The sequence below is a fragment of the Globicephala melas genome, chromosome X, assembly GCF_963455315.2.
Source record: "Globicephala melas chromosome X, mGloMel1.2, whole genome shotgun sequence".
NCBI classification, from domain to species: Eukaryota; Metazoa; Chordata; class Mammalia; order Artiodactyla; family Delphinidae; genus Globicephala; species Globicephala melas.
Genome location: NC_083335.1, coordinates 71040849 through 71058164, shown reverse-complemented (window position 1 = coordinate 71058164; position 17316 = coordinate 71040849). Strand labels below are relative to the sequence as shown.

The following is a 17316-nucleotide window of genomic DNA, read 5'->3' as shown; positions in this document are numbered from 1 at the left end:
CATAATTAACTTCATAACAAACACAAAGTTCTTACTTCCACTGTTCAATCTCCTAATTGTAACATCCTTGAGAGATAAATATTAACCACATTTTACAGAGGACAAGACTAAGGCTCAGAGAGAGGAAATATCTTGTCCAACATCATGCAGCTCACAAAGCGAGTTATTAAGTTCAGCTCCCAAAGAGAGATGCCAAATCTCCTGTTGCCTTAAAAGCTGTACATATATAAATGCTAATTTTAAACTTTCTCGGGGAATTTGTTCCTTAGAAGAACCTTACTCTAAATTATTTTGCGAAAAAAAACAAAAAAAATCACTCTTTATCCTTCACAAAAACATCTATTTTCGTGTGTTAGATTCTTTAAAGAAAAATTCCCCTGCAGACAGAGTCAAAGACCTCAGTGGAGGTTTAAGGGATATCTTTTGATTGCTTTTGTGTAAGTAGGAAATGGGACTACAAGGGAATGTTTCTTTATGTTTCTTAAGCAGCCTCCCAGGAGCTTGGCACAACAGGGGACAACAGGGATTAAAGATGCCCAAGTTTTCTATACCCACAGACCAAGTAAGCTGCTTTTTCTCAGACCTGCTATGAGAGGCACATGGCCATATGTAGCTGAAGACTTACCAATGTTAATCTCGTCATCAGTCAGAGTGTCTCCAATGAAATCAAACTGAAAGGACTGCAACGTTTGGGAAAATTTCTGAACAGCAGAGGAGTAATCTGTAAAGGAAGGGAAACAGGAGAAATGGTCAATACTGCTGCCTTTTGTCTGATTTCCTCATCTCTGTTAGAGCAGACAGGAGAAAAACAAAGGGAAGTGCTCCTAGCAGGTAGCAAGTTGCATTGCAAGACGTTAAACCAAAGACCAGACCTTCAGTAGAAAATTTGAGCAACTAAAACCACACATTAAAGATGAAGTAGGGCAGCTTAGTGAAGTCCTTTGTTTAAGTCATGGTACATGTTTTATATTCAATCCCTGTCCTATATGACCTGTTCTACCCAAAGCCTGTAAGACCTAAAGCTACTTAGTTGTACTCCTAAGAGAGTCTCCTTAAGCTTTATTGAGTGCCTATTATGGACAATGGACTAGACGTTTTCTTACCTCTACCAAAGAAATATCCACAATAATTGTACAAAGAAAAAAATAGCTCCAGGTTCCAGAGCTATCTGGAAGAGCTGTAACTAGAAGCCCGGTGGTCTGTCTGCATCTCTAGGGCATTTCCCATGACAACATAGGTAGTAACAGCTGGACATTTTACACATTAACCAGATGGCAGCCTGGGTTAAGATACTATCTGGCAGAGGGACAAATTTAACTTGCTCACAGAGTATGCACTAAGGGACCTAAAATAAGGAGATAATTGATGAAAAATTGAGGGTGGTATGGCCAGACAGATGTTTTTATTTTTGGTCAATGATTTTGAATTTTATTACACAGAAGTTTAATGATGATATAAAATTAAATCATAATTAGCTACGCTTTTGACAAATTATCCTTATTGAAATTTTTAAAATACGACATTCACCGGTATATCCAGCCAAACCTCCAATCTTGCTATGCCAAGAGTGGTTCTCAGGCCAGCAGTATCATCATCACCTGGGAGCTTGATAGAAATACACATTCCCAGGTCACACCCCAGACCTACAAAATCAGAAACTGCATTTTTATATAATCCCTAGGGGATTCATATGCTCTTTAGAGTTTGAGGAGCACTGCTGTCACCAACTAAAGTAACACATTAAGACCATATTCTACGAAAGATCAAGCTTCTTGGTAATTTTTGGCCCCCTTTTCCTATTTCTTCTTTCACTCCTTAGCTTCATCATCCTCCACCTTCATATCTATCAGATATACAAGCTACTGAAAGTTTCTGCTCTCACTCTAACAGAAAGGGAGACAATGCAAACAACAGTCCTTTCAATGAAAAGTTATCATGGTTAGGCTATCATGGTTAAAAACAATAAAACATGCTTAGGCATTTGTCTGGAGCAGATAAACATGCCAAGAATTTTATTACCTTCTTGCCTATGTCCCATTTTCAGGAGTACTTATTTTTAGTATTTAGATCCTTGACCCTCTGAACACATAATTGGCAATAATAACAACAATAATAATAATACTTTACAGAGATTGGAGACTGCAGACCAGGTTACCATTTGTTTTCAAATTTCCACATTTTAGAATCACATTTTCCACTTCAAATCAGGCCATATAAATGTGAGAGGAGCATGCACACCCTGCCTTCCACATTTCATCAGCAAAGAGAACACAAAACTGCCTCCATATCTGGAAAACTTTTCTCTGGCCTCTTTGGACAGCAGCAAAAAAAATGCAAGGCCAGAGTTTCCCATGTGCTCTGTTTTACTCAGGGAAATTATATATGATATTCATTGTACTGTCCTTTCACAAATACCAGGATTTCGTAAATTGAGCTGAGCAAGGTACAGTTATAAATCACTCCTCATTTAGAATTATATGAACATTTTAGAAACCACAAATATTATGATTTTCAACATTTATAGTATTTTGTAAGTAAAGGCATGGAGTGAGAAAGGAGTTATATTCATTCCCTTTCTCATTATTTGCACCAACACTCTTCTCCAGATTTCTTGGACTTCAAAACACTACCTTACATCTGCACAGAGCCTGAAAATGTTTATGAAGGACTTTGCACAAACACTTTTCATTTACTCTTCCCAAGTACCTAAAGGTAGGTATTACTATCCTCACTTTATAAACAAACCCAAAAAATGAGACCATGAAGCAAATCACATGCACAAAAATACAAACACAAATTAACAGCTCTTCATGGAAAGAAGGTCTCATTTATTTGGCCTCTGTACTGAGGGAAATGCCAGGAAAGACATATAGTTTAGATTAATGTGTTGGGTGACTTCCTGACTACAAAGAATCAACACATAACCTAGAAATGCTTATCATGGATGGGACATTTATTTCTTTATCGTCCTAAAATTCGCTGCACCACTCCAAACCATGTAAATTCATCCTTATATCCTCCCTGATACTGCCCCACCCCCACCCACAAGGCCACTATCTCATAATTTTTCAAGCTATCTTTGTCAGTTCTCCCTCAATCACCTTCTTATTTATTCGTGTGTCTTCTATGATGTTTTTCCCTCATCTTTTCCTAGCTCATTTTAGAATGTAGTTGGATAGTGCCTTTTAGGCAATTGAAGCTTCCAGGGAATGAGGCAGAATATAAACGGGATCGATTAGTTAACTAATTCATATTATATAGATCCCAATTTGGTTTCTATCATTATAGTTTTCTACAGAATCATACGGAATATCCTCTTTTATTTCCAACTTACTTAAGTCTGCAGGATGTCTTGGTAATTCATGAATCAGTAATTCAATCTTTTTGTTACTAAGTAGTATCCTATTGTGTAAATATACCATAATTCATTCATTCATCTATTCAGGGACTTTTGTGATGTTTCTAGCCTTTCACTATTATGAATAAAAACTGCTATAAACACTCATGTAAAATTCTTTCTGAGACATATGTTTTCACTTCTCCCAAGGAGTGCACCCTAGGAGCTCAATGAATGTGTTTTACAGTTAGTTGCTAAATGTATATTAAACTATATAAGAAAAGGTTAAACTGTCTTCCAAAGCCATTGTACCATTTTGTATTCTTATCAACAATGTATGAGAATTTCAGTTGATCCACATACTTTCCAGCATCTGGTTATTTACTTCTTAATTTTAATTTTAGCCATTCTAATGGGTGTGTAGTGGTATTTCACTATAGTTTTAATTTGCATTTTCCTGATGACTAATGGTGCTGAGTATCTTATCATGTACTTATCGGACATTTGTAATAATTTTTCTTACAAAGGGTCTGTTCAAATTTTTGCTTGTTTTATGATTGAGTTGTTTATTTTCTTATTATTGAGCTATAAAATTTCTTTATATATTCTGGATCCAAGTATTTTGTCTCATATATATATATATATATATATATATATATATATATATCTCACAAGTACTATATAAATTAACTAAAGCTTAACAATCTAAGGGTTGTATATTCAAGACAAAAGAGTGAATCTTCATAAAAACAGTGAATTTTGTGATATATTAAGTTATTCTAATCAAATCACCTTCTTTCCAGCTCTGCAATCTCTGCAATAACGCTAAAAACCAACAGTCTAACAACTACAGTATCTATGAAAACCAACAGTTTAGCAGCCACTGGAGAGGGCAGAACTGAGCTGGAGGTTCACAAGGCCCCACTCTCAGAGAATGATTACTATTTGTCCAGTCTGAGAGGTACAGAAAGCTCCATTCTTAGAGTTTGTCTTTGCTTCTCTTAATGCAAAGTTCATTCTGTGTAAACTATGCTGCCATTGGAGCATTTACAAAAACAATCATCTGAAATTGTTTAAGATTGTGGTGACCTGAAGTGATGTACAAACTGGACTTATAAAGTGGCTGAACAAAACACCTGCTAAGAAAAAAAAAGAATGACAAATTAGAGAAAGACATACTCATAGGGGTCTTTGCAAAGCTGAAAACTATTCCAAGAAATCTAGAAAGACACATACATGCAAAGAAATGTATGCACACTCTGGGTTGTGTGTTTGCCCACAGAAGACTTGAAAAGGCCTTAATCTCTCTCTTCTGCCTGAATTTGAGGCCCTGTACAAGCAAGGAGAGAATGGTAAGGCAGCATTGTAAATTTACTGCCCAAATGTTGAAGGCATGCCTTAAAACACACACAAAGCCTTTCAGCAAAAGCTGGGAGACTTACTGGTTAAAATTGTTTAATAAAATCACTGTCCAATCATTAGCAGAACACTAAGCTAAGCTATCAAAGACTTCAGTGGCTTCACACAACAAAAAGTACAGACTTTAAGACAGATATAGTCCAGGAGGTCAAAAAACAAAGAACAATAAGAGTCACTTATAACAAACCCTGGGAGGGAGACAGAATCTAATCTTCAGAGTTGTCACATTATATTTTTCTAAATGTACCCTTTTGAACAAGAAATTAGGAGTCACACAGAGAATACTGCCCCATACTCAAGAAAAAAAACAGGTTATCGATAGAAACTATTCAGGAGGAAGCCCAGACACTGGACTTTCAAAAAAAAAAAAGATTTTGAATTAGCTATTTTAAATATGTTCAAAGAATTAAACTAAACCATGCCTAATAACTAAAGGAGAGAATAAGAATGATGTGTCACCAAATAAAAAATAAAAATAGAGTGTTGGAGATATTTTTAAAAGAGCCAATTAAACCTTCTGTAGTTAAAAAATACAAGGAGGGCTTCCCTGGTGGCGCAGTGGTTGAGAGTCCACCTGCCGATGCGGAGGACGCAGGTTTGTGCCCTGGTCCGGGAGGATCCCACATGCCGTGGAGTGGCTGGGCCCGTGAGCCATGGCCGCTGACCCTGCGCGTCCAGAGCCTGTGCTCTGCAACGGGAGAGGCCACAGCAGTGAGAGGCCCGCGTACCAAAAAAAAAAAAAAAATAGTACAAGGAATCAATAGTAAAGATCAATAAAACTAAAAGCTGGTTCTTTGAGAAGATGAATAAATTGATAAACCATTAGCTGCATTCATCAGGGTAAAACGGGAGAAGACTCAAATCAACAGAATTTGAAATGAAAAAGAAGTAACAAATGACACCACAGAAATACAAAGGATCATGAGAGATTACTACAAGCAACTATGTGCCAATAAAATGGACAACCTGGAAGAAATGGACAAATTCTTAGAAAAGCAAAACCTTCCAAGACTGAATCAGGAAGAAATCGAAAATACAAACAGACCACTCAAAAGCACTGAAATTGAAACTGTGATTAAAAATCTTCCAACAAACAAAAGTGGAGGACCAGGTGGCTTCACAGACAAATTCTATTAAAAATTTAAAGAAGAGTTAATATCCATCCTTCTCAAACTCTTCCAAAATACAGGAAAGGGAGGACCACTCCCAAACTCATGCTTTGAAGCCACCATCACACCAATACCAAAACCAGACAAAGACGTCATGAAAAAAGAAAATTACAAGCCAATATCACTGATAAACATAGATGCAAAAATCCTCAACAAAATACTAACAAACAGAATCCAACAGCACATTAAAAGAATCATATACCATGAGCAAGACAGGATTCCCCCTGGAATGCAAGGATTCTTCAATATACACAAATCAATCAATGTGAAATACCATATTAACAAACTGAAGGATAAAAGCCATATGACAATCTCAATAGATGCAGAAAAAGCTTTCAACAAACTTCAATACCCATTTGTGATAAAAACTCTCCAGAAACTGGGCATAGAGGGAACCAAACACAACATAATAAAGGCCATATATGACAAACCCACAGCCAACGTCATTCTCAATGGTGAAAAACTGAAACCATTTCCTCTAAGATCAGGAACAAGACAAGAGTGCACACTCTCACCAATATTATTCAACATAGTTTTGGAAGTCTTAGCCACAGCAATCAGAGAAGTAAAAGAAATAAAAGAATCCAAACTGGAAAAGAAGAAGTAAAACTGTCACTGTTTGCAGATGACATGATCCGATACATAGAAAATCCTAAAGATGCTACCAGAAAACTACTAGAGCTAATCAATGAATTTGGTAAAGTGGCAGGATACAAAATTAATGCACAGAAATCTCTGGCATTCCTATACACTAATGATGAAAAATCTGAAAGTGAAATCAAGAAAACACTCCCATTTACCACTGCAACAAAAAGAATAAAATATCTAGGAATAAACCTACCTAAGGAGACAAAAGACCTGTATGCAGAAAATTATAAGACACTGATGAAAGAAATTAAAGATGATACAAATAGATGGAGAGATATACCATGTTCTTGGATTGGAAGAATCAACATTGTGAAAATGACTCTACTACCCAAAGCAATCTATAGATTCAATGCAATCCCTATCAAACTACCACTGGCATTTTCCACAGAACTAGAACAAAAAATTTTGCAATTTGTATGGAAACACAAAAGACCCCGAGTAGCCAAAGCAATCTTGAGAACGAAAGAAGAAACTGGAGGAATCAGGCTCCCTGACTTCAGACTATACTACAAAGCTACAGTTATCAAGATGGTATGGTACTGGCACAAAAACAGAAAGATAGATCAATGGAACAGGATAGAAAGCCCAGAGATAAACCCATGCACATATGGACACCTTATCTTTGATAAAGGTAGCAGGACTGTACAGTGGAGAAAGGACAGCCTCTTCAATAAGTGGTGCTGGGAAAACTGGACAGGTACATGTAAAAGTATGAGATTAGATCACTCCCTAACACCATACACAAAAATAAGCTCAAAATGGATTAAAGACCTAAATGTAAGGCCAGAAACTATCAAACTCTTAGAGGAAAACATAGGCAGAACACTCTATGACATAAATCACAGCAAGATCCTTTCTGACCCACCTCCTAGAGTCATGGAAATAAAAACAAAAATAAACAAATGGGACCTAATGAAACTTCAAAGCTTTTGCACAGCAAAGGAAACCATAAACAAGACCAAAAGACAACCCTCAGAATGGGAGAAAATATTTGCAAATGAAGCAACCGACAAAGGATTAATCTCCAAAATTTACAAGCAGCTCATGCAGCTCAATAACAAAAAAACAAACAACCCAATCCAAAAATGGGCAGAAGACCTAAATAGACATCTCTCCAAAGAAGATATACAGACTGCCAACAAACACATGAAAGAATGCTCAACATCATTAATCATTAGAGAAATGCAAATCAAAACTACAATGAGATATCATCTCACACCAGTCAGAATGGCCATCATCAAAAAATCTAGAAACAATAAATGCTGGAGAGGGTGTGGAGAAAAGGGCACCCTCTTGCACTGCTGGTGGGAATGTGAATTGGTTCAGCCACTATGGAGAACAGTATGGAGGTTCCTTAAAAAACTACAAATAGAACTACCATATGACCCAGCAATCCCACTACTGGGCATATACCCTGAGAAAACCAAAATTCAAAAAGAGTCATGTACCAAAATGTTCATTGCAGCTCTATTTACAATAGCCCAGAGATGGAAACAACCTAAGTGCCCGTCATCGGATGAATGGATAAAGAAGATGTGGCACATATATACAATGGAATATTACTCAGCCATAAAAAGAAACGAAATTGAGCTATTTGTAATGAGGTGGATAGACCTAGAGTCTGTCATACAGAGTGAAGTAAGTCAGAAAGAAAAAGACAAATACCGTATGCTAACACATATATATGGAATTTAAGAAAAAAAATGTCATGAAGAACCTAGGGGTAAAGCAGGAATAAAGACGCAGACCTCCTAGAGAACGGACTTGAGGTTATGGGGAGGGGGAAGGGTGAGCTGTGACAGGGCGAGAGAGAGTCATGGGCATATACACACTAACAAACGTAGTAAGGTAGATAGCTAGTGGGAAGCAGCCGCATGGCACAGGGATATTGGCTCGGTGCTTTGTGACAGCCTGGAGGGGTGGGATGGGGAGGGTGGGAGGGAGGGAGACGCAACAGGGAAGACATATGGGAACATATGTTTATGTATGACTGATTCACTTTGTTATAAAGCAGAAACTAACACACCATTGTAAAGCAATTATACCCCAATAAAGATGTTAAAAAAAAAAATTGTACCTTCAGCTAAAAAAAAAAAAAAAAAAAAAAGAATACCTGCCATCTAGCAGCCATAAGACTGCAGCCACTCTCTACAGTGAGCCCTGAGGAAACTCAGGATGTGAAAACTTGCCCCAGATAGCTGAGGTGCATAACAAAGGAATGATTTCAGTGAGCCCAGACTCTTGCACCTTCCCATAAATAGAAAAAGCACTAAATTCCTTAACTTGACATATCTGGTTTTCTTTAATTAACAATAATCTTTTGATGTTTAGTCTACCTGCCTTTTGTTGCACAACTTCTATATAACCTGGCTCCCCCCTCTAGCCTCCTCAGAGCAGTTTCTCAGAGCTATCTGAAATGCTGTCTCCCAGGCTTCAGTCCTCATTTTGCCCCGAATAAAACTTAACTTGCAACCCTTACGTTGTGCATTTTTTGTCAACAATTATGGCAACCATGAAGGGACCCAGAGTGGACTTCTCTCCTTCACCTGAACTCTATGAGGAATCAAAGCCTTGGTACCAGCAGAGGCCCCTTGCACCCGTCGGGCTCCTTGGAGAGTCCAGACGAATTTGGGTACGTCTCTCCTGGTTCTCAGATCTCCAATGCTGGTTGATCATCCTGAGTTTTATTTGGTGGTATATAGCAGGTACCTACCCCTGCCCAGTTGAAAGATACTGGGCTGGGGTGGGGGGGAGCAGCTGAAAGATACCAGGGAATACCCACCCAGGTGAAAGATACTGGGGAGGGAGGTACTGGTTGAAAGATACCAGGGTTTGCTTAGTTTTAAGAGACTGAGTGGTCTTGGCTGAGTGGTTAGGTAAGTGGCTGATCTGACACTTTTCCTCAGTTCAGCTGCCTTAATAGAATTTGTCAAGATAAAAATGAAGATATAACATGAAAGCAATGCTCCAAAGAAAAGGGACAAGACTCCTCCCAGCCGGTTACAGCTTTCTCAGGCGACTAAGAAATTTACGGGAGTGGTGGAGGCAGAGGCCTCATATCATGCAGTGGTCCCATAGGGAAACCCTCTCATTAATTAAAACACTTGCTTAGGGCTTCCCTGGTGGCGCAGTGGTTGAGAGTCCGCCTGCCGATGCAGGGGACACGGGTTCGTGCCCCGGTCCGGGAGGATCCCACATGCTGTGGAGCGGCTGGGCCCGTGAGCCATGGCCGCTGAGCCTGCGCGTCGGGAGCCTGTGCTCCGCAACGGGAGAGGCCACAACAGTGAGAGGCCCGCGTACCGCACAAAAATTTTAAAAAATGAAAAAAAAACACTTGCTCATCCAGGGGCTGCAGATAAGAATTGGCCATTCAGAAATCTGAGCACCCAGTGGTCTTAGACCACTGAAGGGAGACACTGAGACACATAAAAGCACTGAAACAACTCTAGGGTGATACCTAGAGGACTCAAGCTCACAAGCAGCACACTGGCCCACCACACAACTTCATTAGTAAATTTTATCCCTGACAAATTCAACTTAAAATGGGAAATAGAATCTCTCAAACACAGAAACAAGGGGCGTCAGAAAACCAACCTCCGACTAACACACCAGACAGATTCATGTATAACACTGTACGGAGCTCATACTTGCAAGTACCTAGTTAACTGGGGAAATTATACTAAAGGAGATCTGAACCTAAAATGGCCAAATTGGGGTTCTTCTGATATTCCAAAATTGCTATTTTTGCGCACACAGCTAAAAAAAGCCTGCCACAAGATCAAACAGACTGAATGGAATGCTTATTTTGATTGGTACCTAGAAGCTTCTAATAGAGGAAATGATAGAGTAACTTTTTGCAACAATATCAGAACTAAAAAAGGCTGCTAGCACCCTGTCTCTGACTCTGTCTCTCCCTCTGCTCCTCCCATGTATCCTCTTCTATCAGAATTGCTTGGCCCAGATGCTATCTCTTTTTCTCTTCCAACTCTTCCACCTCCTGCTGCTCCCTCTTCCCCAGCAAAGGAAGATAAAAAAGTCAGAAGTGATTATAGCTCCCTTTAATGAGAAACCTATTACAGGGAGAGGTGAGCCATCCTCGGTGCTTATGTACACATCATGGACCTGAGCAGAACCTAGAGCCTTGGCTAAAGAATTTCCGGATCTGAGTCAGGATCCACTGGAATTTGCTAAGGAATGTGAGTTAACCATCCAGACCTATAAGCCTGGGTTTTCAATTTTATATCAATTGGTATTTACTTAATTGAAAATTAAAGGAAATCTCGCCCTACTGTCTTTCAGATGTAAATGTTCTACCTGATCTTTCTAGTACGTTCCCTGTGTGTGTGTGCCTGTGTGTGTGTGTGTGTGTGTGTGTGTATGTGTGTGTGTGTGTGTGTATGTATGTGCTTTGAAAACTTGACCTCTGCCATACTGTTTGAGAGTAAACTCTCCAGATTTTACTTAGATTACATTCTCCCCCACTCTCTTATGGGGAAGCCTCTTGCATCTTAATAGTTTGAATCAGTATATATATACTTTATTAATGGCCAAATGATGGATCCTTTTAAAATTGGAGAAACTAACAAATTTGTGAATCTAGAGCACTCTCATTATAAACAGCTGTTTTATTGGTACCTATAAAAACAAAAAAAATCAAATTAAAGGTGGAAAAAAGAAATATATCTAATGATTAACCTAAGAAATTCTTTAGTTTAAAACAAGTAAGAAAAACTGGTTTGGGAAGCTTCATTTGTGGTCTGTGCTTTCCCTCAATGGGTCTTACAGATGCTAATAAAAGCATTACAATAATTAATGTTAACAGGAAAAATCCTGTAAGGAAAATCTAGATACTATTTCCAACAAGATAGAAATTTTAAAGGAATTATCTCGAATAAAGAAATATTTAGATGGTTATTTAAAATGGGATAAATAAAATGGACGTTTATGTAATTAAAACACAAGGTTTTGATATTACTACATTACCTAAGGTTAAATGGGCCAGAAGGAACCCCATACTAGTCCCCAACATTAAAAGCCAAACAAGTCTCTTCTATTTATCCCAGTTTTAAAATATATTTAAGGGGCTAGAAAAAAATTTTTTCTTTACACCAAGATACCTGACCAACGATTATTTGGGACAACAATTAGGCCAAAGGGTCTGAGTTCATTGGCTCAAGCCCACTCTGGGGATCCCAGAGCCTGTAACAGGGAAGAGCAAATTCTGACTCCATGTTGGTTCTGTTTCTTTTACTTTAACCTTTGCTTTTTGTTCCTTTTGTTAGTATTATAATCACTGTCTATAGCTGTAAGCATACATAATGGCCTGCAACAGGGAACCTTGCCCCTCTGCCTGACTGTTAAACTAAAAGGCCTTTGTTCAGCTCTCAGAGAGACATTCTGACCCTGCCCACCTGTGAATGGCTGCAGAAAAGAAGAAATTAACGTATCCCCTCACCAGTGTAGACCAAGCAAGGAGATATCTTGCAAGATAAATGGCCTTTTTACTTTACTCCCTCACCTCCATTCCCTCTCTGTTCTATAAAAGTATCTGACATCCAGACCCTGATAAGATGTTTTTTTGGGTACACTAGTCCGCCATCTTCTCAGTCTGCCTGCTTTCCAAATAAAGTCACTATTCCTTGCCTCAACACCTCGTCTCCTGATTTATTGGCCTGTTGTGCCAGGCCAACAAGCAAAGCGAGCTAGGACTCGGTAACAAGACTTTTATATAAAAATAGATAAAATGGACAGGGAACAAAAAGAAGAAAAACTCCTAGAACTCCTCCTGTAAGCTTGTTGATTGGACCCTAATGAAAAGTAAAGTTAAAGGTATAAAGTTGACAGAAATGAGATGAAAGTATATAAAATTGGTATATATAAATGAGCTTTATATAAGATGGATACATCTTTTTTGGTTAATTATATTGGGGGATAGGCATGTTTCACTGGGAAATACTTCCCCTGCATGGACTTATAAGACAAGGCATATAAATCTTCCCCTCAGGAAATATTAATTGAACGTACTAAAAGACACCAATAGGGTTACTTGAGCCATACAAATAAGGAAAACTGGGAACTAACATTAAAGAGCTAGTAAAAATAAAAATAGTGATTTTGCTCTGGGTTTAACTTGTAAACTCAGAAAGAAGGTCTTTGCTGAATGCCTTATACAAACCTTTGAAGGCATGATAAACTAAACTCTAAAGTTCTACAACATAGAACTCATAAAATAAGTTAGAAATCTTGTCACTGATAAAATCTTTTAGTATCTTATGGGTGACAGACCTGTTCTTTGGGAAACTAAAAGCAACCATCTTTCTCTTGCAAATCTCTACAAACCAGGCCACAAGGACCTGAGACTGAGCCTAATTAGGTCAATCTGGCAAGACCTGAAACCAAGGGGAAAACAATGGCAAAGTGGCACTTTTAAAATTCAAACCACCGGGAATGCTCCCTCAGCCAATCTTTACAAACAGTAAAGCCTTAGTCATCTAAGCAAGCAACTTTAATGTGTTCCAACTGTTCTTTGTAAACTAGTAAGTTTATATTGTAATACCTGATTCATAACTAAGTTTTTTTTAATGAAGCCATGAGATCTCTAGTTTTGCCTGTTTATGTCTGTGTACACATTATACATATGATATATCTCTACCTCTGGAAAGTATTATGAAAATTGAATTTATAAGAGCTCTATTTAATATTTTTTAAAAAGCACTTACAAATAAAGAAACCGGCCAAAATGACTTTCAGGTTCACGTGAACTGGGAAATATTCAATATTAAGTTGACATCCGGTATTAAAGTTTGTTTGTTGATCTAATTAATATAGACATGCCGTTAGAGTCATCAATATTAAGTATAATACTTTATTGTACCTAAGTTTAATAGAAGTCAAATAAGACCTTATGTCTGTTGCAAGAAAAATAACTTGATATGATGAGTCTCTGAATGTAAATGAGATGAGAGCTTTTGGGTAAACTCTTTAAAAATAGATTTTAGAAATGTCTACTTAAAATTATCTCTTCAGATATCTGATAACTTCTAGAGTTGTGCTAATTTAAGTGCTGAAAGTTTATTGAATAGCTAGATAATTTCCAAAAAAAATGAGATACTGAGACATCAATTACTAAGTAGAGAAACTAAAGGTATTTAGGACTATTAATGACAATGTTTGGTGCCACCCTGAGATAGCCTCTATAAGAAAACAAATGTTTTTAGAAATTATCACTGATATTTATGTTCATCAATGTACAGAATACTAATGTAAAAGACAGTTCACAATTGCTTACTTCTTAACTTTCACTAGAAATTAAGTTTTTAAGAGTTGAGGATTCTAATTTAAACACATAATTAAAGTTAATACGAATAATATGGAAACACTTCAGTGTACAGTAGGAAAAGAGAATGTGTGTTTTTAGTAAAGAAGATATGAGGAATGGAATTACATTTTATTGAGGGAAAAGAAAGAAAGTATGTCTTGATTTATTTGGATAGAAAAATAAGGGACAGGCTGATATGAAAACAGAAAGTGATGAAAGATTGTGGAAAGAAACCACGAGGGGAAAAAAAAGTTTTATGCATGGTCAGGATTAATTAAATTTAGATTGAAGTTAACTAAGTAAATAGATTTTGTTGTTAAGTAAGCTGGTACAAGACTGGGATTTGAACAAAGTTTCTTAGAGTGCTCCTTTTTGGTAATAGATTTTGTGAGTTTCTGTGCCCTTAAGTAATGTTTTTTAGACTTTGGTTAAATGAATAAGTATTGTTTCAGAGTGACCTGTTGTGTTTTAAAACCGTTTTGATATTTTTAACAAACTTACCAAATATTAAACTCCAACTAAAGCTCTTTTAGCCTCCAGCTGATTCTGGGCTGCTCTGAAGGAACGTCTCTGAGACATCTTAAAGAGGAATGTTAAACTAAGTTTATTTGGTATGTTTAATTACTTCAGAAAATTTGTCAAGTGATTGGAGATGAAACTTAGGTTGTAGTGTATGGATAAATGTCATTAATATAGATATTCCAAAATTGATATGGAATTCCTAACATCTGATATGCCCTGATATAATGTTATCAGTCAAAATTCTATTTATTCTAAAATGTTATATGTCACAGAAATATCCAAGTTTCCTACTAATTGCATTGTATTCTAATTTTTAAACCTTGCTATTTTAAGTTTTGTCTGGATGCTTTTACAAAATGAAGATTTTCAAGAAGACTCATAAAAAGAACTTTTTGTAACAAACATAAGTTTCTGATGGCCTTTAAATAATACCACTGAACTGTATAACAAATGACAGAAAACCTGAATACTTCATCCATATCAATAGGAATCAATTACATGGAACTGAATGAACTGATGAATATAATTTATAACTTTATGACTTTGGGAAATATACTACCTTTACTCTTTGTTTTTCAGAAAAACTTTTTCTCTTACGTTATGACCTACAAGTTGATAAAGTATACCTTTGTAAAACAAAGATAAAACATTTATCTTTTTCTCTCTACCTAACCCTGCCAGAATTTGGCTTCTCCACCTGGCTCTCCTATGAACTTGATGGTTTATTGCAACTGAATTACAACTAATCAGTTTTTTTCTTCCTTTTTCTTTTTTTGGGCTGTGTTGGGTCTTCATTGCTGCATACAGGCTTTCTCCGGGTGTGGCGAGTGGGGGGCTACTCTTCATTGAGGTGTTCGCACTTCTCATTCTGGTGGCTTCTCTTGTTGTGGAGCATGGGCTCTAGGCACACAGGCTTCAGTAGTTGCAGCATGTGGGCTCAGTAGTTGTGGCAGGCGAGCCCTTAGATGCGTAGGCTTCAGTAGTTGTGGCGTGTGGGCTCAGTAGTTGTGTCTCACGGGCTCTAGAGCACAGGCTCAGTAATTGTGGCACACGGGCTTAGTAGCTCTGCAGCATGTGGGATCTTACCAGACCAGGGATTGAACCCCTGTCCCCTGCATTGGCAGGCGGATTCTTAACCACTGTGCCACCAGGGAAGTCCCCTAATAATTGTTTTAATTTGCTCTTAGTTTCCAAATTGTTGATGATTTGTGTCTCCCTCCTGCACTATGTCTTTGTCAATATTACTAACTGCATTACTTATATCCTGTCTATTTTATAAGATGGTTGTCTCTTACAGTACTCAATGTGTAACCAGGCCTCCAACAAATTTGATGATGGCTAAACATCTTGAGAAAATAGATCACATTTGTGACTCATAAAATAATTTTAATAGTGTGATTCTAGATATGGGAAGAAGCAACAAAGGAAAATATTTCCTGTGTCACAGTAGATTAGTAAGACAGAGGACCCAGAGAATCTTTAACTGTCAACAGGGCCTAATCCAGAAATTAACACCTGGTGTGGGATAGCAACAAGAACTTTCGCCTGATCTAGGATGAGCCTCCCAGTACTGTGGGACAAAATTTGGTCATGAAATGTCTCCCAAACATTGGTTGAATTTCCAACCAAGAGAAGGGACTGATATATAGAATATTTAAACAAAGGATGTCACAGTCATCAACGATTGCATCCCGCAATGTGAGCTGGTGAGTCCTGAGGAAACACAGGGCCAAAAATAATACCTGCCATTTGGCAGGCATCAGACTGCAGCCACTCCCTACAGTGAGCCTTGAGGAAACTCAGGATGTGAAAACACAGGATACTGGACCCAGATAGCTGAGGTGCATATCAAAGGAATGATTTCAGTGAGCCCAGACACTTGCACCTCCCCATAAATAGAAAAAGCACTAAATTCCTTAACTTGATATATCTGGTTTTCTTTAATTAACAATAATCTTTTGATGTTTAGTCTACCTGCCCTTTGTTACAAAACTTCTATATAACCAGGCTCCCTGCCACTCACCTCCTTGGAGCAGTTTCTCAGAGCTATCTGAAATGCTGTCTCCTGGGCAGCAGTCCTCATTTTGTCCCAAATAAAACTTGTAACTCTCACGTTGTGCTTTTTTTTTTTTAAGTGAACAAGAGCAATGAAGCAAATATGACAGAATGTTCATCTTCAGGGGTAGGTCCAACAATGATTTTTATATGACCCTCTGTACTTTAAAATTTGCATTCATAAGAGACGTTCAAGATGGCGGAAGAGTAAGATGTGGTGATCAACTTCCTCTTCACAAATACATCAGAAATATATCTAAATGTGGACCAACTCCTACAGAACACCTACTGAATGCTGACAGAAGACCTCAGGCTTCCGAAAAGGCAAGACACTCCCCACGTACCCAGGTAGGGCAAAAGAAAAAAGAAACAACAGAGACAAAAGAATAGGGATGGACCTGCACCACTGGGAGGGAGCTGTGAAGGAGGAAAAGTTTCCACACACTAGGAAGCCCCTTCACTGGAGGACACGGGGGTGGCAGGGGGGGAAGCTTCAGAGCCACAAAGGAGAGCACAGCAACAGGGGTGCAGCGGGCAAAAGTGGAGAGATTCCTGCACAGAGGATTGGTGCCGACCAGCACTCACCAGCCCCAGAGGCTTGTCTGCTGACCTGCCAGGGCTGAGGGCGGCTGGGAGCTCAGGCTCGGGCTTCAGAGGTCAGATCCCAGGGAGAGGACTGGGTTTGGCTGTGTGAACACAGCCTGAAGGGGGCAATTGTGCCACAGATAGCTGGGAGGGAGTCCGGGAAAAAGACTGGACCTGCCTAAGAGGCAAGAGACCATTGTTTCAGGGTGCAGGAGGAGAGGGGATTCAGAGCACAGCCTAAACAAGCTCCAGAGATGGGTGCG

At 38.3% G+C, this 17316-nt stretch overlaps 1 protein-coding gene across 6 annotated transcripts in view; it reads right to left on the bottom strand.

Annotated features, from left to right (window-relative positions):
* The window catches only part of OPHN1 (oligophrenin 1), a 607786-nt gene that overhangs the window by 416197 nt on the left and 174273 nt on the right, over window positions 1-17316 (bottom strand). For all 6 annotated transcript variants that reach the window (XM_030847098.2, XM_060292179.1, XM_060292180.1 and 3 more), the window contains exon 3: window positions 626-721. In XM_030847098.2, the coding sequence (XP_030702958.1) occupies window positions 626-721 (96 nt within the window). The remainder of the gene's footprint in view (window positions 1-625; window positions 722-17316) is intronic.